The following is a 27,566-nucleotide window of genomic DNA, read 5'->3' on the forward strand; positions in this document are numbered from 1 at the left end:
GGAGGAGAAAGAGCAAAGGCCGACGATGTGGCGAGGGAGCGAACGGGTGAAGAGGTGGAGGAGAACTATTTCAGCTTTTACGAGGCCGTCGTGGCGTATCCGTTTTGCGGGGTACGACGTGCAAAACGATCGATAACACGCTCGTAACGTTATTACCGACAGGTATACGGAGGTGGGTAGCAGCGGTACTACCGGTAATAATGTGGCTTTTACGGTCGTGGGCGCTGGTACAGTTGCCGCCAAAGTCGGTAAGCGTGGGTTTCCAGCGGGTTCTCAAATGCCGGAGCAGCAACCGAATTTTCGCCACTATTACCGCCGCCGTCGCCGCCCCGCCGTCTCCACCGCCCTCACTCTCTCCCTTTCTCTCTCTCTCTCCCTCTCCCTCCCTCTCTCTCTCTCTCCCTCTCCCACCCTCCTCTCTCTCTCTCTCTCTCTCTCTCTCTCTCTCTCTCTCTCTCTCTCTCTCTCGACCCCCTTGTTCCAACGCGAACAAAGGGAGCTTGACTTTCCGATACGGCCCTTATCGATCCGAGACGATTTCCCGATTCGGAAATCTCGGTCTAAAACCCGCAGGAAGATTAACCTTCTGCTCTTCGTACGTATTAACTGCCCTCCGAACTTCGACGAGTATAACCCGCGTCGAAGATCTTTAGTGCGACGCCTGGCAAAAAGTATTCGATCGCCTTTCGAAACGCAATAACTTTTTTTACACTGGTCTAAGCGACCCGAATCTTTTTCTTTTTTTTTTAATTGTTAAAGGGACTAGTTTACGATACAACAACGAACATACTTTGTCTTTCTTTTTAATTCTGCTATTATATAAAATGACGGCGAAAGATAAAAACTTGTAAACTGTCTTTTTTAACTCTTTTTATCTGAACCTGGAACGAAGATTTAAAAAATGCGTCTCGTACCGAAAACCATCGGAAGATGTAAAAATTACCTGTTATTCGTTTAAATTCGTAAAAAAGCTGCGATTTTCACAATTCTCGATTGCTTATAACTCGTAACGACGTAAAATAATTTCGGTGTAATTTTCATGTAGTTCTCTTTCAATGCAATCGGCATTTCATCTTTTTCTTTTACATTTCGAATAGTAATATTTCATTTGTACCGACAATTTGCAACTTAAAGATTTACTTTTCGTTAAAAAGATATTGGAGGGGGACCGTTGTAGAAAAGTATCGCCATCTTTCGATGAAAAATGCTATCTTCGAAACTTTCAGCTTGAAATCTGCGAGTTAAAATCAGTTCTTCAAATTGCATAATCTTTCTCAGTCTATGGAATTTGTTTTTACAACGTTTCTTCTTCTTCTGATAAATACGCAAATCCTGTGTGCCACGGTTCAATCGATGCAATCGACTTAAATTTTTTGAAATTGTAACTTGCGTCGCTTTTCCTTATAGCCACGGAAATATCGATTCCAGCAAAACATATTTACTATAATTTATTAATTTTTTCATTTTCGAGATTGCCGAATATTGAGAAGGCGATGCACATTCGACAGGCATCGATACGAGAAAGCTTTTGGCAACGTTGCTATTGGATTATTTTCTCTCTTTTGAATACTCAGAAGTTTTTCCTTCTAGCATATAAGTTACAAAAACGAATCGACGCCGAGAGTCTCGCCAGAGTACCATTAGATAAACAATGATTTCATATGTATATAGAACAGAGTGCTCTTTGTCTTTAGGTGACGTTTTTGGTTTCGTCTTTGTGAATAGTCTTCAGTCTCCTGGAGCAATCAGGAGAGTAAAGACGGTCCTTCCTCGTACATCAAATTAATAAACTAAAAGGGATAAGTTTAATTCACTGCGTTTTACTTTTATTTATCTACCCATTTCCAATAGTTGCCCTCAAATTTCTCGATTTACAACGCTGTATGTGCCATCGTGCACCGGCCAAGTGTCAAAGACGTATAATCATTTAACCGCGACGTCTCCGAGAACTCGACAGGCATCGAAGCGAAGACAAAGCCTAACGACTTCCTATTCGAAAAGTAGCCGAGAGCACAGGCAGAGGTAACTCTCGAACGGCGGTAATTAACCGCGATTACTCGACGATTATACAGTTGGCAACCGCGTCGATTATCTGTGAAACGATAACCGGCAGTCGTAGCATCGTTACGCTCGGCGTAGCGTCGGCGCAACAGTGTACTTACGGGAAACTTTTCTGCCCCATAGAGAAAGGGAATATTCGCCGGCTCGCGGAACAATGTTCCTCTCGCGCCCGCGCGTCTCGATTTCCATGCAAAGTGTTTCCTGGATCCTTTTTTTCCCCGGGTCCTCGGGCGCGCGGCTTTTACGAGCTGAAATTGACCGGCGGAGAAGAACCGTGCGCGCAACGTTTAAACTAGAGGCGTAATCAGCGAACGGAAGCCGAAGCAGCGGCACGATTTCCGCCGTTTATGCCGTTCGCGTTCGTATGCACGCCTCGAGGCGGCTGCTTACGTGGGCCGTGACAACTGCATCCGGCGCATCGAAGGATTACCGTTCGTTTCGTACGCAATCACGTCGCCCGATTACGCTTCGAAAATACTACGACCACAGACACCCGCCGCCCGAAGAATACCGGTCGATCTCGTTGTGTTCGGTCGGATCGATCGAACCCCGTGCGAAACCATTCGGGTCGACGGAGCATCGAAGATCGAGCATCGACACGGTTCGATACTTTCTTGTCTTAAACTCGATACGCGAACTCTCGAAAATCAACTCCGAACATTCCCTCAAAATCCGAGTAATTTGATCGGCGAAACTGAAAGTAGAAATTTAACCCTTAGCGCTCCGAAGGCTCCGCTGCTGAACCAAATGATTTTAGCATACGTTATCGTCGGCGTTAGCAATTGTTATCTGTAGTTAAAACGTGCTAAGTCTGTACTATTACGATTAAATAATTTTTTGCCCTTTACTATGGTTGGCAACATTTTTCCAAAGAGTTTATGCGTTCGTCGAGCTGTGGAAGAAGTTTTGGCCGCGAAGCTAAATTAAGCCAGCAAGGAAATGCAGTTTCTTTGAAAGAAGATTTTCGTCGTTCTTACGACGGAAGCCATTGTCTGTTCCGAACCGGACAGGGTCGTCGAGCAAACAGATGTAAGTTGCTAAACGGCTGCGACTGATCGGGGCGGATTGCATCGGTTCGAACGATAAGTGCAGCAATTCTTAATAACAGATGCGCCGCGTGTTACGACTTCGAGAATCGGCGAACAGGATTATTTCGGTGGCTTATTTACGATTGTAGGAACGTGGCGCTCGAGATAATAGCGGAGTTTATGACCGACAGCACGCGATTCGTATCTCCGCGCGGCGGTATCGCGTGTGAAAATTTGGTCGTTCCCCGTCCCTGGGAACGGTTTTTGCGACGGAGAAACGTTGCACCGTGAGCCGAGACAAATGAAAAACCTGTGGATCGCCGGATGAGCTGACCTTATTCGTTTTGTTTCGTGTGTTCCAGGGTCCGCCGCAGCCTGGCCAGCAATATAAATTTTCGATCGGCGAGCTGTGCGATCGTATCAAGGAGGACTTCAACTTTCTTCAGACGCAGTATCACAGGTAGATCTTCTATCTCTTTCTTTTTTTCTGGCCCATTAATCATGCCCTCCACCTTTGGCTCGTGTAGTCCCATTACTCGAAAAACCGCAACACCGCGGACGTCGATTCGATGCCAGCGAAATAATACGTTTAATAACTGTCCCCGTCGGTATTGAACGTCGTCTCCGACGTCTGTTCGGAAACACGCGGTGCCCAAAACGAATCGACGTCCCGATCGAGACCGGTTTCCATCCTTATTTAATTATCGGAGGTTTCAGATCGTTTTATTTCTTTTTTTTTCTTCTTCTTTTTCGTACACGACGACGCTCGCTTCGCCAGGAAAGAAAAATATATTTATTACGCTTTACGAACTAATTAAACGGAAACGCTGTAGCCTGCTGCGTTGATAAATAACGGCACCGAAGAATACGAAAGGAAAAGATATTATTTATCTCCACGCAGCGTGGCTGCAGATAAAAACGTAACTTCGTGTTGTCAGCTGCAACAGGATAAACTTCGTCTTGCCTGTGCTCGAAGGTTCCCCGTTGTCCGTCATACGCCCCGGGACACTTGAAACGTAGATACAGTCGGCGCGATCAGGTGCGTATAGTCTTCGGGCACTTTTTTGAAATGCTACAAGTTGAATTTTTTTGCAGATTTTAGACGGAATAATCTACCGAACAATGACTAAAATACTTTCGCTATTATTTAGAAAAACTCACGTTTCCTTGGCTTTGTTTAATTTAATTTTAGCTAAATTCAAAATGCATTTTATAGATCTTGAAAACTTGTATGCAGCCTGAAAATTTCATGGAAATCGATCGACATCGTTACGAGCTGTTAATATTTCAAGTTCTCGTAAATAGCAGCTTTTCGCGAATTTCGTTCAAGAACATTTAATTTTTACATTTTCCAGTGGCTGTAGCTTGTCTATGCCTCAACCGATTTCAATGGAATTTTCAATACGCATATACGATTTGCCGAGATCGACGAAACGCATTTTTTAAATTTTCGTTGTAGTAAGTAAGTATTAGCAAAGAAGAAAAAATTTAGATCGCCTGGCCCGCGATTACAAAAAAGGTTACAGTAATGTCTCCCTTACCGACGCTCAGATTGTGCACAAAAATGGACAATTTGGGAAGAGGAGATACGATTGTTCGAGCCTTGCAACTCGTTTCTGTAATTGTTGACGATCGATAAGCATAAAAAACGAGCCACAAGGCCCGCACGACCGTATCTCCTTTTCCAAAATTGTCCATTTTTGTGGGCAATCCGAGCGTCAATTAGGGAGACTTTAGTGTATTCCGTTCGAAATGGTGCCCGAAATTGCACTCGCTGTACATAAATACGCCGCGGGACAACAGTTGTTCGGGCGATTCGCGAGTGCAAGATTCGAGAGATAACAAGAACTCCCATACTTCGCGCGATACAATGAATAAACCGCGGATCTTTACGGCTCGTAAAAATCTCGGGAAATTCATAAAACGCGAGATTCCGTGGAATTGCGGTGACCGGGTTCGGAAAATTGCTCTCCGGGAGGACTAGGAATTTGCATAAACGTATCGTACGGAGACGATCGCATAAACGAGCGCCGGCTATTCCGCGATACCCGGCGATTATCGGGCGTAAATGCAAAAAGCCACGGATACCGGGAACGGACGGCCGGCCCGTAAAAAATCCGGCACTAAACAGTTACAACAATTCCTCGTTTCTCAGCCGTTATCTCGTCTTCGGCGCGGCAGTCGCGTCGTATTCCTTCGGGCGTTACGAGACGGAGAGGGAATGGGATAGTCGGTGACGGCGATTCATTGACTGCAGTCAATTCCCAGGTATACGCCGGGGGATCTTATCTAGGAAACGTTTGCGCAAACGTCGTGTCGGCGCGTAGGCGAAGCGGCCAGACAAATCGACAGATGTAGGCAGAGAATTGTTTGTCCGAGCGGAAGCCGTGCACACCGAAGTATGCACATAGCCCGGAGGACGAGGAGGCCTCACGGTTTCGACTCTATCCGCGCGTGTTACGCGTCCGCCGACCGTTCGAGATCCTTTACGAGCTATTCAACCCGTAACTTTTCTCCATCGAGGGACACGACCATTTTCCTAGGCTCGCCAACATCGTCGTATTTTCTCCGTTCGAATACCGCCACCTCGACCGTTCACACGCCTCGATCATTTTTTGATGTTCCCCGTTCTAGCACGCGATCTTCTTCGAACGCTACACCTACCGAGCGCCAAAGTAAACTTCTTTTTCTCTCCGTATAAATTAGCAATCTGAACCATGGGTTCAATGGGCTGATACGATGTCCACAGTTTCCTCATGGTTCCTCCATTAACCCATTGACTGCCAACTACGTAAGCGTCTGTAACAAAACTGTCAGCTACGAGATATCTCTTGCTGCAAGTTTAGATTGCCTATAAATGGCTATTCGAGTTGGGGACTATTAGAAAGGATGAATGAAAAATGTATGCAGTGTTGAGAATATATTGATTATCAATAAAAAAATACTGTAAATGCCATTGCAATATTATATCGGTAACTTAATATTATTATATTTTGTAAAACTCCGTGTTTTCTTTAAAATAAAACCGTGGCACCCAAGGCAAGATGCGCTAAATTTGCGTGGCAGTCAATGGGTTAAGAAGGCCTCCTAAAACCTTATCTAAGGTCAATTGGCCATTTTTTGTTTAGTTTCCTGTTGTGCAAAGTAAACTTGCTGTTTGCTTCTTTTCAAATGTTTTTCGTCAAATGTCACTGTTTTTCGTGTCGGAATGTCCCGGGACATTTGAACGCTACGGATAGCTAACAATAATAATAAAAGCTAATTATTATTATTTAGCTATAATAATAGGTAAATAATACAACTAAAACTTTTTGTATTTCATTGTTATCTTCTCGATAAATTCTATTGAACAAAACTTTGAATATTTATAAATTAATGGTACGCATATTGAGACGAGCGCCGTCGCTCTGTTCGGCATTTTTCGACCGTGTTTTTTCAATCACCGCCTGGGCCAATACATTGCACGTTGGAGACTTACGAAAGTTTACTAAATATTACAAAATATTGGGCACATGAAACAGAAATCGATTAGATATGGTCGGTTCGGAAACCAATCGGAGTAAGTCCAATGCAAACACAACTTTATATCATAGGATCTCCCGGTCGATGAATCAATGCGGTCGATTTCTTCGTAAATAAACGATAGATTTATATTGGCCACGGAATGACTACGTTAATTAATTAAATTAATTTGCCTTCTCTAAAGAACATCGACCTTTTTTATTTTATTTCTCTTCTGCTTGAGTTCATTTGTATATTAATAAGTAATATAATATTATAATAAAAATTGTGCTTTTCATTGTCAAGTTATATTATTACTTTTTACAGCTAATTTGCAAAATTCTCAATTACCTTAATTTTTCATTGATCGGCAAAAACAGTGTTACTCCTCTTGTACTCGTAAACGGTGATCACTGAAAAAGTTATAATATAATACTACGCTATAATGTTATCCGTAGCTGTAAATATGGAAATATCTAAAATCAGTTGATCGACGATTTACGAATGTCGGAAATCTACCACGCCCATTGAAATATCGCACAGATTGCACTGTTACAACACATGATCGAGTGGCTCATCTACAAGGTTACAACTGCATCGGAATGTTTAACTAGAGGCTAGGTAGTACCTAACCATTCATTCTATTCCTATTAATCGAGGTCATGAACTGGCGAGATTATTCATTTCGCACGAACAACGAATATCGTTTATGAATATGGAAATATTTATATTGTTTTATACGATCGGATCACGTAAATTTACGTTTTTGCTTGAATTTTGATCGATACTTTATTAATATTTTATTATTACTAAACATGTAAATAAACATCTTTGTAAAATATTATCAAAACTAGCGTTGATTCACAATAGGAATCCCCGACAGGATTATTAGCATTCTACACATTGTTACAACGTTTATTTAAAAATAAATATATTTAGATCTTTCGCCGTTTCTTTTACAATAAAAGAGTGCTTCTCTTTATTGGCGAGATACCGAACCGAGTGTTTTCCAACGCGTTGACAATGCTACATCGCCTTCCGGACACCTTAATCGAGTCTAAAAAAGAATTCTGCAAGCTATCCGATCAACGTCTCGCTTCTCGCACGCGAGCTTAACCCGCGACAAATAGACTTCGCTTCGAGTCGTTTCCTGCGCGCTACTCGAGCACATTGTAATTCGAGGGAAAATTGTATCGAGATATCTGCGACGAGCCGGCAGTAAACCTGCGAGGGGAGGGTCGTGCGACTGGGAACATCGCGTTCCGTGGAAGCTCGCCGAGAGCTAGGCGTCCCGCGGGGGCCGGCCATTCGAAATATACAACGTCGTAAAAACGTAACAAGCATGCGAATACAGTGGGGTAATCGGCCGATAGGATCTCGCACGCAATCGCCGCGCCGCGCCGGCCCGAGGAAAAGTTGCTCGATAAGGGAGAGAGAACTTTCTTCGTGCGATGCCTCGCCGGTTTCCACCGGTCCGCGCGCGAACGGTCGACGATCCCTATCGGCGGCTTGACACGTTAATTTATGTCCCGGCCCTTTAACGTGTTAATTCGCGACGTCACGTGCCGCACGATTTCTACCGTCGACGGAAACTTAAATTGCTGTTTCGTGTCACAGCGCGACACGGGGGCGCGGAGGGTGGAAAAGAGATCGGGGGGGACCCCGCGGGGTTTGTGTACATACATGCATAAATACAAACGGGACGTACGTGAGCGGCCTGCGACATTTCGACGCGTTCGCAATCCGCACGGGACGGTCAGAAAGTAGCCAATTTCGCACTCTATGCGCACCAACTCTTCCGTGAACAAACTCGATTTTTCGTCCGCCGCCGGAATCTCGTCGCAGTATTCACCCGGCGAACGCCTTCCCGATGAAAATGCTTAACCTTCGATCGCGCGGCTGAGTTTCATCGGGACGGCCGTAATTTTCGCCTCTAAACGGAGCCCCTCGCTCGGGCAGTTTCTCTTTTCCTCGCGAGAAATATCGATTTTCTAGACGAAACTCGCCGCATCGGCGTTTATCGTAGCTTTATCGAGCTGTACAAAATTGTTCAGTTCTCGTTCTCCGCGACGATTCCTGCAATTACCACGACGGTTGGACGCTGCTACACCTGTCCGCCGAACTATTTAAAAGAAAAGAAAATAAGGCGTTGTTTCATGTTGCACGAAAGAATTACAATTGATCCAATCTAAATGTTCGATCTTATCGGAGGATCTTCTTCGGAACTTAAATGTCAAAGTTTCGTATTATCTTGAATGTAAGAATTTATCTTGCGAGCAATAGTAATTAATCCAATCTACAGGCTGTCCCAAAAATGTCTCGCAATCCGGAAATGGCGGGTTCCTCGGATCATTTGAAGCAACTTCTTCCTTTACAAAAATTTTCCCCGAGGCACCGTTAACGAGTTATTAACGAAAAACAGTGACCAATGTGAGGCGAGCTCGGCTGGCGCGAGGCGACTGAGCCAATCAACGGAACTGGGATTCGGCCGCTCGACCGCTAGCGCCGTTGGCTCGGCCGCCTAGCGCCAGCCGAGCTCGCCCCTCATTGGTCACTGTTTTTTGTTTATAACTCGTTAACGGTGCCTCGGAGAACATTTTTGTAAAGGAAAAAACTGCTTCAAATGATCCGAGGAACCCGCCACTTTCGGATTGCGAGACATTTTTGGGACACCCTGTAGATGTTCGATCTAATTCGAAGATCTTTTTCGGACACTTCCGGAATGTAAATGTCGAAATTTCTCGCGAAGCCGCGTTGAAATAATAGTTGGCGCGAACAAGACGACGTAATTATTTGCCGTGCGCGAAACGCGTGCAAGGTTCCCCGTGGTAAACGGCACTTTATCCCGCAAATTACACGTTCGCGCGAAACGCTGTTTTCTATACAACGTGTATTTATCCCGTCGCTAAATTGTATTCGCGGAAAATACGGGCCGGATTCCGCGCGCCGAAAAGGAAAGCGCGCTGGAACGTTCCGGCAACAACGGCGCCGCCGAATATCATTGCATTCAAAATTCACGCCTCGCCCCCTTTTACGCGTGATTTATTTCCCGGGCCGTTGATTACAGTGGCCGGGTACATATCGCGCAAGAATTCCGCGGGAAGAAAGATTGCACAAGCCCGGAAAGTTTTCCGCGCAAACAGCGCGACCGCGCGGAATAATTCATTTTATGTCTGTATTATGCGCTCGATGATGCGGAAAGTGGCAGAGCGGCGTTAGTTTTATTATCAAACGCGGCACGCTCGGGTAAATGTTCCCGCGAGCTCCACTCTAGTTGGCCGGCGACTAGAGGGGGGACAGCGGGAGGAGAAAGAGTAGGAGAAACAGAGGAGGTCGGATAAAACGGCGATGGGAGGGGGGGCTATAAATTTCGCCGCTTACAAATTGAGAGTGGCTGAACCCACGGAGAATTTTCGCGGCTGCTCGGCGAGGAAACAGGTGCACGTTTCCGCGTGTTTATGTCTCGGAACGTTCAGCGAGGAATGGGGTCCCGCAAAGCGCCTTGTAAATCGTTGCCGCGCGTCAATCTCAAATAATTAATGGACCGGTCCCGGTCGGTTGCGCAACCGGAATTATCGCCCGACCGATCGTTAATATCGCGCTAATTTATCGTGACGAAGCCGCGATCCGACGCCACGCCGCGGAGCCAGGATCCGAGCGGATTCCGGCCCTCTCTCCTTACTTACACGGCCGCTGAAATCCGCTAACGATTAACCGAATAATTCAGCTTCGCCTGCTGTTAAACGAGCTGACGCGCCGGAAGGGGCAAAAATGCATCTTGTTATCCTTATCGGGTGTGCGGATCGTGGTTCGGTCGTTGCTTTACGCGAGAATCGCTTCCAGTAGCTGTACAGGGTGACTCAACGCAACGGGACTTGGACTCAGTGCCATAGTCGGTCGATCGCGAACATTCTTGCGCGTAGTTAAGTTTTCTTAACCCTTTGCACTCGAAGCCAAATCAACGCAAAATTTAAAGTGGTTCTTCTGACCTAGGATATCTCTATTTTATATAACATAATGCATTTTGAACGTATCCAATTGAATTTTGTGACTCGTGCAACAGTTACGCTTTCAACAGTTCTTTAAATATAAGAAAAATTTGATTCATAGAATTATTTTGAAACGTGGCATAACGATCCTTAATGGTGCCTCGGAGTCGCCACTCGAGTGCAATTGTTATATGGTTAATATTGAAATTTTTAACACGGAAATTCTTTCGTTTTCGTTTCAAAGCTACAACTACCGATTAAGTCAAAATAACTGATTTTTGACTCCTCACTTTTTTCTTTTTATTCAAAACATATATTACAGTAGGAAACGTACGAATTTGATCGGTGGTTACAGATTGCAAAGAATAAGTGACAACAATGTTACCAACTAACTCGTTAAGTACGTTTCGCGAACAGTATTTCTTATTTAACGAAAAATACAAGATAACTTGTACATGGATGGAATTTAACAATGCTTTCAGATTATTTTTAGTCAACAACGACAAAGTATTGGTCGTTGCTGTAATTTTGATTGCAATAATTGTAAAAATGCCAATTGTGGATTATGTTGAGTAACATACTCGTGTTATGGAGAGATGACTTTCTGTAAACAATATTTTAGAATACTTTGGACAAAAGAAATAAGAAAACATCTGCACAAAGAGAAAATACTTAAAAATAAGAAAAAGAAATTTTGTTTAAAATAATATCATTGTATAATAAATATTTATACAAAAATATGATTGAAAAAAAAGAACCAGAAGAATACACTTGTCGCAGCTTCGATATAATTAATCAGTACAAATGCACATTCCCGAAATGAAATGAAATGCTCAAAGGATTGAAATATAACCGGATGATTTTTATTTCAAGAAATGTTTGAGAAAAGTTGATGGTTTCGTCCGAACAAAAAACGTGAACGGGAAGTTCACCGAAGAATAGGATTCCTCGCGCCATCCAATTTTTCGATTTTCATTTTCGTCCGTTCCGGACGGAATCGAATCGCCTGGTCTCATTACATGGCTCGCCCTATACAATGATGCAGAAGGAAAGGTTGAAACCCCGGTGCTAGTCGGATTCTCGCGTCCCCGATTCGACCGACTCGAACGGAGAACAATAATTGCCTATCAATTTCCATCGACGGGCCGCGCGCAGTAGCACTCAATTTCGCCCGAAGCGACTGCGAGATTAGTTAATCGCCTTAGTGTCCTCTCCTTCTTTCGGAGCCCCGTCCAATTACAGTAACGAATGGAAATTGCTGTGCGAAGTCCTCCCCATCCACAAAACGTTTCCGTGATTGATAATCTGGAGCTTCGATGTGTTATTATTGGAAGCGTTCCTTTTTTGCGGAACAATAGCTTTTCCTTGTTCGGGGCTCCCATTAACTTTCTCCGTGAATTTTCCATTAGATTAGGAGGAGCATCGATCGTTCCACAGAACCATAAAACACAGCCGAGAATGAAGCCAGGATCGTTCGATAAACCTGAATATTTATGGAACACGCTTTCAGAGGTGATTCCCGCCGATAGGAATGGACAATACAAATTTATATTTTATTCAGACCGAAGAGTAAAGCATCCGATAATTTGTTAAAATTTTGACCAACGAGTAAACAACGGTATTTATCAATTTGTGGCATCTATAAATGAGTGGGGTTGGGGATATCGTTAGCGGTTTCAGTCGTGTTTTCCTCATTTCGAGAAATAAACAGCGTTATCGTTTATCAACAAGCGCATCGTTTACCGACCGAATTGTTAAGATCATTTTGGGTTAAGTTAGTTTATAGCAACTTCATCGTTTATTCCTCGTGCCGTTTTAATATTTTTACACTACCAAAGGTAATTCAAAGTAAAAGTTTTCACAAAAGTGTGTCATTAATTTTAAAATTGTTTTATGCGGTTCGATCGATCAGGTTCGATCGTCAGCTAGAAAATCTTCGGCGGCGATTCTGAAAAATCGTTCCCATTGTTCCGTGAAGACGGTGGTCGCGTATTAACCGTCTCTCGGTTATTCTTCGTTGCTTTCGTTCTCGTGCGAGCCGCGTTTTAATTTAACGTCGCGACGTCGGCGTCGACGTCGACGCGGATCGTGGAGGAGGAGGAAGGAACGGGGGGGGGGCAAACAAAGGCTGCTCGTTCTCCGGAGGGCTGGTGAATATTAATGCCGCGTTCTTGTTCCCCTTGTGCAGCCTTAAATTGAAGTGCGAGAAACTAGCCGGTAAAAAAAATACAGAATACGCGTTACGTGACGGCGAGCCGCGGGAGGGGAAAAAAGGCACGGGGGGCGGGCCCGTTTGCACAGGCCGCAGTTTCGGGATTACAAGCCGCCCTCCGCGTTTCGCCGCCGCGCATCGAAATTAATATTTAACCGACGACCCACCACTATTTGTTAATTGACATTTAAATTAATTCCGTATCGCGCAATAAATTTGTCATGACGCACCGGTTGTGCAAACCTTATCGACCGATCGGAATAAATTCCGCTTAAGCGTCTCTCTCCGGCCTCGGTTATTTCAATCTCCGCTGTTTACAGAATGGAATATCAATCCGCGACCCGTCTCCGAGTTTCCCTCGCTCACCTGAAAATATAGATTCCGCGAAACTGCTCGTTCCACCGTGAAAACGTCTGACTGCAGTGCCTGCGTCTTCCGCGGTAAGACTTCCACTTTAGAGCCAGCCAGCCAATGCCAAAGGAGCGAAGGAGAACTCTGCTTAATTGCGGCTGAAACGCGCGAATCGGCGAACGAAAATTGTTATTTAAAATTTCCTCCCTCTGTCGCGGAAAAATCTTCGCGAAAGTTGGTTTCTATTTTGCGTAAAGACCCGCAGCCTACCTGTAATTTCGAACGAAATCCGTGATTCCTAAAATCTTTCGCGTTTTACATTTTTGACAAGCGACGCGTTACTTTATAGAAGCGAACTATTTTAACATTCAAACTCTTGCATAACGAGTCGTATAAATCCATAACACATAATCCGCTAAATTTCGTTCTCCTAAATGGAAGCAAAAGGTTTGATTCTTCTGTTGCCAGAATCTAGGAATTTCGGCGAACGAAGTCGTGCGGCGAACAAAAATTGTCTCGTTCCATCAGGAAAACGATTAAGAACGAAGACGTTTTATTCGACGTAGCAGTGAAAGAAATTATAGCGTAGACGCTAATTGCACGTTCACGTGTTCACATTAACCCGGTGTTCGATAATTGGTAGCCAGAGCGATTCGTTCGTCAGACTCGAAAAAATTTCGCCGCGGTCTCAAAGAACACGGATCCAGGTGATCGTGATTCAGCAGGCTCGGCCAGCTTTTAAAGTGAATGGTGAGTAGGCCGTTCTCAAAATCGCGGTGTTAATGAATCGCGCTGCATTCGCTTTCCATTTCGCGACAGGATGAAGAGAGAGAGAGAGAGAGAGAGAGAGAGAGAGAGAGAGAGAGCCGCGTCGGGGCCGCTCGGATCCGAAAGCGGGCGAGATGAAAAACAAGGTGTCCGGAGACATAATTCTTGCGTAATTGGTGTTGTAACGTTGGAAAAGTCGGGAAAGAATTATCTGGATGCCGGGACCGTTTCTGCTCGTTCGTAAAACACCGGGAAACGCGGATGGAAACGCGTAACGGAGTGCACGGAAAAAGCGCGGAACGCGTACACGCGGCCACCGATACGCGCGCGGGCCCGTTTTGCATACGAAGTTACGCCGCGCAGTCAACTATTACGAGCACATATTTATTAGAGGCGCTGGATGCAATTTTGCCGGGACGGCGCGCCGTTCCCGGAGTCTATTTCGTTGTCAGGCCGGTAAACAAAAATATGACGCGGTCTCTCGGTGTCGTTAAAAAATTACTGCCATCGTAAAAGGGGAGAAACGCGTACGTTACGCGGCGAATCGCCGTGTCGCCGGATCGATGGGAATTAATTTTCCATTTAACGCTCTATTACTCGGAATGGACGCGACAATAATTCCCTACGATAAAGATCGATCACTCGCTCCCTCCGGCCGGGGAAAAAGTGTCGTCGCTCGATCGCTGACGCGCGATTGTCCGGTTTCGACGTCGTTTCGGCCCGTGTCGACGCTTTTGCACCGCGAAACCCGCGCCCGAATCTCTTGTTATTTATTTATAATCACGGTGCTTTTTTCGTTGCTCGTTGAAAAATTAATCCGCTTATGTTGCCTGCTGGTCGATTGAACATTTAAAAACGATCCGGAAGTTAGTGCCGTAACTCTTCTAATAATCTAAGTAACTCTTGGCAGGGAATAATCGATCAAAATCGTGAAAATCATCGACGAAAAAATTATACAGACAAATTGACGATATTCGCGTTAACGAACGTCATAGATTCATTGGTTGCTTCTTTGAACATAACGAGATTTAACAACTTATATTAACTTCGTTAATATCTGTGTTCGTCTTGCGCTTGAAAAATCTCCGCATTTCTCCATTTAATAATTTTAATAAATTCAGAAAAAGGTAACAATATTTTTCAATCTTTCTAACATGCACAAACTTTGGTATCTCATCTAGTCCATTTTTATCATAAATGCATAAAATCCGCGGTACGGTAATCGGACCGCGAATTTGATGTATTTATGGCAAAACCGAGTAGTTGCGTTTCAAAATAGCTGAAAGACTAAGAATTTAAAAATGTCAATGTATTATTTTGAACCTATTAAAACTATCGAGAAAAAAGAAAAACTTTCTATACAGTTTCTGCTCCTGGCAATTGATGCAAAGAATTTTTACTTTGCATAAAAATTCACGATGTTATCATCGTTAATGAAAATAATTATAACGATGAGCGTTTTGACCTGTTACATCGAATACAGATGAAACGTGAACTTTCAGGCGCTGATTCGTAGAAAATGGAGTCGATGCACAAAATCTGCATGCACGTCGCTGCTTCGCATCGCTAATGGATCGATATGCGAGCGAACGTTCTTCGATTTTGGAGCGTGTTCACGCAATCGCGTTGCTTCCGGTAGTTTTTTGCGGTGCGTTCAGAGTCTCGTCGCGCTGATAGAGCGACAGATAGAAATCGGTGGAGGCCGGACACCTGTACACGATTTTCAAGTGCCGTGGTCAGCGTGCAACAACTATTATCGATGTTTTTTTGCGGCTGCACTAATTGTGTGTTTTTAATGGGTTGGCCGTGCGCCGCCCCCTCGTCGCTCGATTCTCGATCCAGGGGCGCGACTCAAGCGGAAAATCGGTCTCGCGAGAGAGAGAGAGAGAGAGAGAGAGAGAGAGAGAGAGAGAGAGCACCGGAAAAGAGTTAAACGCCGATAGATCGCGGACGTTAACGACGCAATGAGCCGGTTTCACACGCGATCACGTTCCTTACCCGTCACGGATCCTGATGCACGCCAAGTGTCCCGATTCGCATCGACGAACCGATTGACCCGTAAAATGCGATCATTCGATTGTTACCGAAGATGGAACAGTTTGGTAAAACCGTTCCGCGCGAACGATTATTCGAAACGAACGCGCTGTGTCGGAATTTTTCGCGTCGTCCGTCTCTGTTATCCGAATGATCGCACGGTTAACTGTTAACGTACGGTTCGCGAGAAACTGACCGTCGTATATTTTATGTAACTGGCAGAGAAAATATTTCGAGCATCGTCGTTCGTAAAGTCTACGAAACGGTGGATTTTAAATTACACAGCTCTTTGATATCTCGAACTTCGATCGCCGAGATAATAAATTAGCGAAGTCGATATCAAAGTAGACGCCGACAAGTTTTTAGCTTTCACCGAATTCTTACCGTTTTAAGACGACGATTACCGGTTCCCATGATTGAAATTCCAACGATTTTCCCAGACCGGGGCTCCGCTCGCTAATGTTTCGCTCACACATGTGTTTTTCTGTTTGTTTTGCGCAGTATTAAGTTGGAGCTGGAGAAACTCGCCCAGGAGAAGACGGAGATGCAGCGTCACTACGTCATGGTGAGTCAACGATCGAATACCTTTAGTAAATAAAATAAAAATGCGTCTCTCCGTTTTCGCGTCTTTCGAACGATCTTTCCTTTTTTCTTTGTCCCGCGCGTACGAAAGATTTTGCACGGAGGAGGCCATCTTTCTCGATATACCTCCGCCGCGATAAATTGCAACGATCTCGCCGTAAAAAGGGTCGTCGATCGTGAAAGAAGAACTGAATTTGTGCCACGAGATATTGTACCGACCGCGGGGCATTACCTTTTACGGAGAAGTTAGAAAGGAATCGGAAAAAATGTACTCGTTAATAAACCACATTTCCTGAAACCTGATTCCCGAGCGATCCGCACACGATGAAAGCCCGCTAGTAATTGATTCTTTTATTGCTGGGAGAAGGATCCGCGCGGCGTCTTAATTGATCGTTAAAAAATATTTTCTTGTAAGGCTGTTCTGGAAACGCGACTCGAACGGGACAGATGGTGGGAACTCGTATCCGCAACCTATTAAAAAATACTTCGTTGCACTCGGTATTTTGCTTCGGATATTTCGCCTCGTTTTTCTAGACGCCGGAGGAGAAGCCATTTCCCGCGGGCTTCTGCTTAGAGATCGAGGCGACACGCTCGGAAACATCTCGCACAGCTTGCTACGTGTTTATACATATTGTAGTATATCTTCGTAATTCCGACATTTACGAGTCCAGTCGGCGGATCGCGCCATCGGCGCGAAGATCCATCGATCGAAATTATTCCGTTCTTTACGATCGTTTCGCCGACCACGGAATTTCCGGATCCTCGAAACGCGACGCAAGAAGTCAAGATTGAAATTCCAAACGGTCTACACTCCGTGACAAAAAGAAAGGCACGCCACGGAAAATCCAATGTTTTCATCGTTTCGAGATAATAAATGTACTCTTTCGTTGTGTTTATACGTGTTTTATTGCGAAATAAACTGCATCGCGAACGAACAGTGTAACGAAACGGTCCGTTTGTTTGTACGAACAAAAATAGAACAAGAAACCAGTGCAACAAATGACGACGTTAGGGAAACTATGAACAACAAGATTTACGTACGCTCGATGGACGTTAAATAAATCCGGACGCACAATTCCCGGGGAATATTTTACATTTCATCGGGATAATACAAGTGTGCGTTTGCGCAAAGCATACGTTTACGAAATGGGTAAAGCATCATTTCGAAAATAAAGTATAATTTCTTTCGTTCTTATTCTTCGATATAAATGAAAATAGTTAGGCACAACCGTCAGTGCCTTTGGATTTAAAAGATTTCGAAATACATATTGACCAAAAATGGAAAAAATTTACGTCCGAACTGTTTTGCAAACTAAAGTAGGCTTTGCAAAGAATTAAGAATAATGTTATGTAGTTTATGTTATCGTCTCAAGCACGGATTCGCGTTTTCCTTGTACACGTGCCATCGTATTATCGCACTGGTTTTTCGTTCCTGTTTCGTTTATCTAAAGGAACGGACTATTTCTTTCACTTTTCGTTTTCGATGTACAGTAATGTCTCTCTCATTGACGCTCAGATTGTCCAGAAAAATGGACTATTTGGGAAGAGGAGATACGATTGTTCGATCCTTGCGGTTCACTTTTATAGTCACGAATTGTCAACATCTATGAAAACGTGCCGCAAGGCTCGAATAATCGTATCTCCTCTTCCCAAATTGTCCATTTTCGTGCACAATCCGAGCGTCAGTTTGGCAGACATTTCTGTAGTTCGTTCCGTAACAAAAATGCACAAGTTCCAAGAAAGAGTACATACGTTATCTCCGAATGTCGGGAACATCGGATTCTCGAGGCGGTGCCGTCTTTTTGTCGCGGAGTGTACGAGCCTGTTCGACGGCATCCGAAAGAAAAAGAAGAAAAAAAGATAACTGGTTACACCGATCCCTCGAGTAACTCGTGTCTCCCAGCGACAAGCTATTTAATTTCCTCGATCGGCCACTAAATCAGCACGCGGGCTCCCTAAACGGCGCGCTCAATTTAAATACAGTAGCTCGGTTTTAATCTGTTGATTGCGACGGAACGGGAATGTTTGAATCGCGGCGTAGGCGATAATTCATAGATCCCGGTAAAAAGGCGACGCGTGAGAATCCGCTTCTAGCGGACGTTCTTCCAGCGAGACCCGGCGCGCCGCGCAACCTCCTCTTCCACGGACCATCAGCCATTCATCCGACCCGCCGAGCGGGTTCTTCGCGCGTATTTCTTCGTGGTCGCGCTACCATCTCCTTTTCAGTCGTACCCGGTGCCAACACACACACACACACACACACACACACACACACACACACACGCGCGCGCGCGCGGCTTTCCCTGTGGCGCGCGTGTGCGCTCGCGCGGCCGTATACTTGCCCGTGTATACATGGCTGGCAGCGATGCCGCGGCTTACTTTCGCCCGTAGATCTTCATTATTGCGGCGCAACGTCACCGGTGTATGCGTCTTCATTAGCAAGAGATACAACGCCGCGCGCCGGTATAAAACGACTCAAGTCGCATCCGACTGCTATGGAGAAGGTCGCGGGTCGCGTGAAAAGCCGCCTTTGAATTTACACGCCGCGCATCCGCCGCGGCGGGTCGCGCGGGGACCCCTTTCCGCCGATCACGATTAAATGAAGCATAAGCCCGCAAAATCGTCGAGCTTTACCCGCCTCTGCGGATGCGTGGGCGCGGGCTCGAACTTTAGAAATCGTCTTTTCTCGTCTGGGATCCAGCCGGAGTTTCATGTTCGAACGTCTGTTTTGTCGCAAACGATATTCGTACCGAATCGAAAACGGTTGGGCGATCGATTTTCGAGGTTTCGACAGCGTTCCGTTTAATTTGATTGGACGACGGAATGAAAGAATTGCTTCGAAGCAGGGCTTGAGAGGGTTCGAAAAATAGTTGTTTAGAACCGTAATGCAAAAGTATCGCGAAGGACTTTTATTCTACTGTATTCTTCGGACGAAACCGAAGCAATTAAGCTTGATAGTTGCGTTACGGTAGCCTACTATTTAATTCGGTTTGCTGGCGGAATAGAATAATTTTTTTAAAGCCAATGTGTGTCCAGAAAGCTGTTATAAGGGGGCAGGTTAAAAGAAGAAACCTGGGTGCTAAGCGAAAGAGAATTCTGTATAAATAAAAATATAAACGTTGTATAAGCCAATATGCTTACTGTAACGTTCAGAAGTTGCAATAAATCATATAATATTGAAATACATTTGGCTTCATTTGCTGGCACTATCGATATTGACACTAGATAGAACCCGTCTTAATTTACGATTATTCGTATCGTAAAGATACATTTGTCAGTTATTTATTCAATTTATGTGTTAAAAATCAGAATAAATGTCTTATTGTTCTTTTTATAAAGTAATATAAAACAGCTGTAGTTTGTGCTCCGTAGATCCAGTGTTAAAAATGATTAATCACAATATACTCGCCATGGTGTCCTTTTAACCGTAATAGATGCAAAGACCGTTCGCCGAAAGATTTTCCAAGCCCGAAGTCCACGCGATGCACAAAATGTAAGGTATAAATGGTCGGCGTGATAATCGGATGGTAAATTATTCATTGGTGTGTATCTCGAATCGGAATTTATTTTTAGCAGGATCGTCCATAAACGGAATGACTGAAGCGATCGTAAAAAATTGCTTCTTTAATTCTTGTTACTTAAAACTTTTAGAGCTACCGTATAGCCGGCTAATACATAGTTCGGCTCTACGCTGACGAAACTGTCACCGAGCATTTATGGCCGCGCATAAACTCATAAGCCTATTCACACCGAAGTCATAAACCGAAAGTAACGTGTTTTTAACGATGCAGGGTTCTTTGACCGTGTTTTACCCTAAGGAAAGTTAAAAGGTTTGCTCGGACACATGAAAAGACGGCCGCGTAGTTTTCGTTATCAATTTATTAGTTTCCTTCTGTCGCAACCGGCCCACAGAAGTGTGTCGTAAAACACGGCGGCGAAACCTTCTCGCAGGGACAGCACGCGAAATAAAAATTCGATCCATTGTCCTTCGGAATCGTACAGTTTACCGATTCGTTATTTGCCTCGAATGGCTCGTAAAATTTGTCGCGATTACGGTTTACAAGTTCGACAATGAAACGTTAAGATAAGCCTTCGGCTTCGGGCCGAAGGCTACATTCTGAAAAATTCTACGTTGTTTTCCGAAGCGTGCATGTCCATCGTTCTCATCTAATTCCCCAAAAAATTTGAATTTCAAACGTATCCATGGTAAAAATAGCTGGTCAGCCGTGTCAAGTATGCGACTTCTCTTTTTTTTTTTGCACGCGCGAGCTTCCTCGGACCTTGTTCTCCTCCGACTCGTGATAAAAATTCCGTGAACCCAAAGTCCAATGACGCGATTTTACGTTTGCATTTCCATGTTCCTTCTTCGGGCATTTTTATCTACGTATATATACGATTTGCATCGTAACAACGTCCGCGGTTCTCGTTCAGGCTGCATACGAGCGGGGGACCGTCGAAGTCGAACGAACGGAAAGAAACAAAAGGGAACGTAACGCGAAGAAAATAAAGATCTTTGTTCGGCCCGCGACCCGGAATGAAAAGAGGACAAAACAGAAGGCATCGGCCGATCGTTAGAGTTTATTGTCTTTCGGTCGCGGTGCAGTTATCGTGGACGCGCCGGTAATTTATAGGCCACACTTCGTGGCCGCGTTCGATGCAAATGACTTCATACAAAATGCACGGCGAGCCGGTTGCGTGGACGTGGCACTTCCGTCGATTCACGCACCACGAAGATTAATCGGCCGATCGCGACGCTCGTGTACGAACGCGCGTACGGACGCTCGACGCTGTCTGCCCGCCGATTGATCGATCTTCTTCCGAGACGATCGTTCTTTTTCCCTGCGATTCCTCGCACGATCCGCGCGGCTCGTTTTATGCGTTGCATTTCAATTCGTAGCCGGCAAACGTCCAGCGCCGTCTCTCGTCGTGTATCGTCCATCTGCCGTTTTCTATGAAGCCGTCCAATCGTGGCTCGTTTGAAAAAATCTTTCGCTCCTCCCCTTCCTGCACCGCCGCCCCCTCCGGGTCCAATCGCCATTCGATTAGTTTGTCACTCGCGGCGTGGCGATGAATCGCGAGAAAAATACGGGTCGATCGCTCGACCGGGGTCCGGCCGATGGAACTCGACTCGAATCGAAGACCGCGCGCGCGCGCACGCACGCTCGGTCATTTATTATTACCGAGACTGTGTCATATTACATCGTTTTGTCACCCATGATTAATCATCGACGCAACAAGAATTTATTGTATTGGCTCCGATTCGCCGCAGCAACAGGTACACTTGTCGAACATATGCATCCGTACGGACGTAGTATCGAGTCGCTCGTAAACGCGAGCTCCTAATGAATCGGTTCTGGTCATCGTTCGAACGATTCGGCTGGAATCTAGATAGGGCCTGATCGTTAACGAGGCCGGAGTATCTTAAGGGGATATGTATTCCGGTTTGGACGCGCGTTTTTTCTAGACACTCTTTTCGATCCTTTTTTAAACAAACCGTAGACTCTTTTCTATCGGGCTTTCATACATATATTTATTTATATTTCTAGGGCACAAAATATACTGCGATTCTTTAATGTAACAGAAAAGAGCAACGATAATGTTAATTTTTATATACAATTTCGCTACAGTTTTTTTTTACGGAAGATTCATCTCACAGAACCGTATCAGTTTTCTTATATCTTCTTGAACTTCAACTTTTGCGATTTGCAGCAATAGAAAGTTCAAGAATATGAAAGCGTCATTTGGAGGAATTTTATGAAAGAGTCATTCGAAAGATTTGTACATGGTGTCCCATAATTATGTTAACATCCGGAAAGGGGAGATTCCTGAGGTCATTTGAAGTAACTTTTGTCCTTGGCGAAAATTTAATCCGCGGTTTCGTTTACGAGTTATTAACGAAAAACAGCGACCAATGAGAGGCGAGCTCGGCCGCCTCGCGCTAGCCGAGCCAACCAGCGGTGGAAGCTTAGGGCCGCCTAGCGCTAGGCGAGCTCGCCTTTCATTGGCTGGGCCGCCTCGCGCCTGCCAAGCTCGCCTCTCATTGGTCACTGTTTTTCGTTAATAACTGGCAAACGAAGCCGCCGAGTGCATTTTCGCTAAGGAAAAAGTTACTTCGAATCATCTCAGTAATTAATTAATTACAGGACACTCTGTATAAAACAGAGTATTTTCCAATATGAATACATCATTCGGAACAATGAGTTCGTAACCTCATTTTCCAGCTTTTTCGACATTAGCAAGTCGCGTTCCAGACAAAAGCTGTCGCATCGATTTGCATAAATAAAAAACAGACGCGTAAGCAAACGAGCAGGTTACATCGGTGTGGGAAAATTTCCCGCCGCATTTTCAATAATTTTCTCTAATCGAAGCAGCAATGTGAAGCGGCGACGAGTGACTTTTGGGACGCTCTGTATACTGCACGATGCCCGCCGTAGACAGTTCTTGAGGTATCGAAGACGTCAAAGTCTACCATGGCACGTGAAAGGAAAACGACGTCTCCCAGACGTCATTGTACGTCAAAGGATTAAACTTGGCAAAAGACTGCGTTTCGATGGAAGAAGAACGAAGGTTGGACGTGATCTTCGCTGACGAGCGTTTTAACGTTCGACGTTCCACAACGTTTTCGGCTCGGATTCGTTTCGTTTAACCCTTTGCACTCGATTGGTGACTCTGAGGCACCACTGAAATTGTTACATCACGTTCCAAGATAATTTTTATATTAACAAAGTTTAGGTTTAAAAAATGGTTAAAAGTGTAACTACGAGTCACCACGAGGCTCAATTTCATATGCATAAAATGCACTTTGTTATATCAAATGGATATACTGTAAGTCAGAAAAATTATTTTAGGTTTACGATTAAAATAGCTTCGAGTGCGAAGAGTTAATATTCGTCGCGCGATAAAACAATGCGACACGTAAAAACCGTTTACGTTTCTGCCAGCTATAAAAAAATAAGTTAACGCAGCAAAAAGCAAGCGAGTGGATATTTTAATAATTCGGCGAAGACGCGAGCGCCGTTAAATTTAAACAAGCATCGTTGGTGTCCAAATATTAAAGCGAATAACCGTGTTCAAGAATCTAATAGTCGAGTTTACATCTCGCTAAGCCGGGGGGCGACCGCTCGAATCGAAATGCGACTCCAGCGAAGGAGCATTATCGTGCTTCTTCTCGTTCCTACGGGATGTAACCTTAATTAACTCCGGAATCGAATCGATACTCGTTAGGTGGCGCCGTAAAATGGAAGAGAAAAAAATAAAGGCGAAATAAACGGCGACGCTCGGAACGCAAATGTCTTGCTTAATTCTCCGTTCGGCGTCCTGTTCTGCTGTTTTTCCCGCGGAAATTGCCTTCGTTTTCCAGCCGGTGCCGCTTTCGGCCGCTTTAAAACGCTTTCGTGTTCGCACACCGCGAGCAAGTGCCTGGCGTATTTTATATTCCGCGAGTACATAAACCGGAGGATTCGTGATTTTTCCGCGCGGAAAAGCTCTCTCTATCCACCCGGCTGCTTGCTCCCATCAGCCCAGCGCGACAAGTTTTCCAGGCGTTTCGCGAACCGACCGGGCCCCGATCCGTCGAACCCGATGATTCCCGCACAGACGCGCGGCGCGGATTTTGTTCCCGATACGAAGTTAAACGCGCGCGTTCTGCGGCGTTGCTCGCAAGGAGGATGCTCGTACGACGTCGTTATACGATGATATTGCCTGGCCACGGGGCATTACGCTTTTATGGCTCTTTCATGTAATTGTCGAGCTCGTGAACTTTTACGAGCGAGAACCGCGCGGAAGAGATCGCCTTGAAGCGCGTCGTCCGGTGCAGTTTCTGCCACGCGGTGCATTGACTCCTGATGCTTCTGACTAGCTGCAGTTGCGACCGACCGCTTCGTTGTTTATTCATCGATGCCGGGTCGAAAAGCTCCGTCGTCCTTTTTCTTCGCGAAAACCAGACGCGTCTCTGCGCTTATTCCGCTCAAGAAGCAGAAACCAAATAGAAATTTCTTTCTTTCGTATATGTTCTAAATAAATTTCTTCTTCTAACTGTTAAGAAAGAAATTATCATGAATATAAAAGAATTATTTTTGTGTTGATTTCATTGCAACTTGAGAAGCATAGTTTCCAATTTTTATTTAATGTTAGCATTGCTCTATTAATCTTTTCTATTACAAATGAAATAGTGCCAATATTTTGATGACTATATTCAATAAAAATAGAAATACTGTAGTTCTATTTTGCGTTATATTAAATCGTCTGCGCACGCATGTTTCTTTGAAAATAAATCGTAATGCAGGGATTAATAACGTCAATAATTTGAAAATCAATGCCATTAAATTTTATTATTCATTTTACTGCCGCAGAGTATGTATTCGCTTTTGTCACAAGTGCCTAAAATATACGAAATATAAAAAAATGAACAGATTACATAGAACACTGTTATATTATGTGTGCATAGAGTTGCCATCTACACATATTTCCCGGCCGAAGCCTGGACACTTTTAACTACTTTTTAAATCGTATATGATTTCATAAAGAAGAGTTTCGGTGAATTATTAATATTTGCTAATATTTTATTTAAAATTATACATACACGTACTATAAGCTATTCGAAGCAAATAAAGAAGATAAGCAGAGAAAGTTGTAAAAATGATTATTTTGTTACGTCCTCGACTGTTAAAATATTTCTAAGTTGTTCTAAAATGTTCCAAGTTTTCTTGTCCAAACAATTAACGAAAACATCTCTGCAAACCCGGACGGAATTTCGATTCTATAAAGTTCGATTTACTCCTTCTTTCTTCAAATCTTTTCAATATATATTTTGCGCAAAGACCCAATAACAACAAGTGAAACGAAACGAACAGGAGGACCCATCGTACATTAAAAATTCGTAACGTTGGATATCCAAGGCAGACGGACGGCGGACGATCTTCTTTACGAGGGCGAATGAGTTCCATATTAACGCGGTGTTTGGACTAGATAAAAGACGGGTCGGAGCACAGTCTCGAATTTTATACCGGCGGTTACGCCGGACGAAAAAGCTTGGCGCTGAGTTAAGGGGTTTGATGGTCACCCGGGAGTACCCCATTAAATTCCAACGGTCCAGGATTTTATGCGTCCGAGGCGTCGTCGTAGGGATTACCGCGAAATTTTCGCGGCAGGATACGGCGATGAGTTAATAGAATCGCGCGCCGTGAACGACCACAGTTCGGGTCGTTAACACCGCTAACGTCGTGTCCAGCGTCTAGTGCCGCGGGTTTATGAAATCGTTGCAACACGCGAGAACGTGCACCTTCCGGCCTGAAATTGGCCCGTTCTAGCTCGCCCCCGTACTCGGAATCCAAAAGCAATTCGCTTTGATGAGGTTAGTTTCGGTTTGCCCGCAGTCCTTTGAAGATTATTAGTTAATTGTTAGAGAATAGGAAACGATCGCTTATAATTTACCGTAATTGCGAACACATTACGCCGCGTAATCCATAGCTCCGGGACCACCGATGTAATTATAGGGAGAGTCGCGCGGATGATTCTCAGAAAGCTTCATTGGTTAACGATTGCTCTTGTTTTCCCTTCTTCGCGCTGGCGAGGTTCGAGCCACGCCTGTTTGATTATGGCCATGGTAAACACGTGTATAGAAACCAGAATGAAACGCGAAAACCGCTCGTGCGCGATGGAACTGCAAAATGTTCGGGAAAACTCGGATGTTTGCGTACGCGTGAAAGCCTCGATGATCACCGGACAGCTGATTTTTATGCGTTGCAACCGTTCGACCGTTTCGAACGAGGATAGCCTAATCTGCAACGACATCTGGATCAAACAACCATGCATCGTGGGAAATAAACATTTTAACGTTGCCGATGGCGATCGGCTGAGAATTTTGCTTGGAATCGGATTTAGCTGATGGAGAAAAAAATACCTGCTATTGGCGAATCAGGCTTAATCTGGACACTGATTCTATGTCACGTGTCAAGTTTTAATACAAGTTTCCTTGCTTTTACACCGTTTTGTAGAAGGTATCAATTCTCATGCAGGTTCGTAGTTTTGCAATTTCTGTGCCGAATTTTTGCACGATAATTCTTTCGGTCATCGTTTCGATTTGCGAAGAAAATTCTGTTACGACGAAATTGGGCGAAATCTTATGGAATTAATGTGCCGAATTCCTTTGGAGTATTTCAAAATCGATTAATTAATAAAATTATCAAATTTACTAGACGAGAGATAAAGACTACAGAATAAAATCGTATTCGACATTATAGAATAAGTATGCAATCGAATAAAAATTTATTCTAGATGATAATTTACCCGAATAAGATTTCATTCGAATAAAAATGTATTAAGAATTCATACGAAAAATGGTCGATTTGATTTACAAATCGATTTGCATTATTATTCCAACAATTTTCTCTGATCGAATAAATGGATAGAATAATTTACGACGAATAATAAATAGGCAATTATTGTTCGAATAAAAAATGTTCGGCTAAAAAGAATTCATTAATTAACTTAGATAAATATTTATTAACTCGAACATTGCCCAAGTCCGCGTTGCAATCGATTTCACGTGTCCGATGCGGTCCATTATCCAACCTCCGCTATGCTAATGTCAAAGCAGGGCGCAACCCGATGATCTTCAACGGCGGATTCCTCGAGGGTTGGGAACGGAGGGGCGCGGGGGACACGCATCGGTCCAGTTTTCGAGTGTTTTTCTAGATTAAATCAAGCAGAGGCGAAATCGAGGGCAAAATTTACAAGTTATACACGGCTGGTAGGCCCCTTTAACGTAAGGGTGTGTTCGCAACAGGGTCCGCTCCATCCGGAGAAAGATAAAAAGGGGGATAAGAGCTCGTGAAAGGGACGAGGCGGCCGAGAGAGCGAGGGTCCATTAGTCTTGCGTATCTCGTCACGCCAGAGATACCGATCGCGATCGATATCGGTCGTTTATTCGAGAATGAAAGCGTCGACTCGCTCGCAGAGCCAAAGGGATTGCGATTCGAGGGTCGTCGATGGGATTCCACGCCATTCTCGGTTCGATTCACAATTTTTTAAGTAAGGGAT

General features: G+C 44.4%; 1 protein-coding gene across 1 annotated transcript in view; it reads left to right on the forward strand.

Moving 5' to 3' along the window:
- LOC117223057 (protein groucho) overlaps positions 1–27,566 on the forward strand; it is a 187,182-nt gene that overhangs the window by 43,522 nt on the left and 116,094 nt on the right. The window contains exons 2-3 of the mRNA XM_033475166.2: positions 3,452–3,549; positions 16,446–16,509. Of these exons, the coding sequence (XP_033331057.1) occupies positions 3,452–3,549; positions 16,446–16,509 (162 nt within the window). The remainder of the gene's footprint in view (positions 1–3,451; positions 3,550–16,445; positions 16,510–27,566) is intronic.

Source organism: Megalopta genalis, chromosome 4 (assembly GCF_051020955.1).
Source record: "Megalopta genalis isolate 19385.01 chromosome 4, iyMegGena1_principal, whole genome shotgun sequence".
NCBI lineage: Eukaryota > Metazoa > Arthropoda > Insecta > Hymenoptera > Halictidae > Megalopta > Megalopta genalis.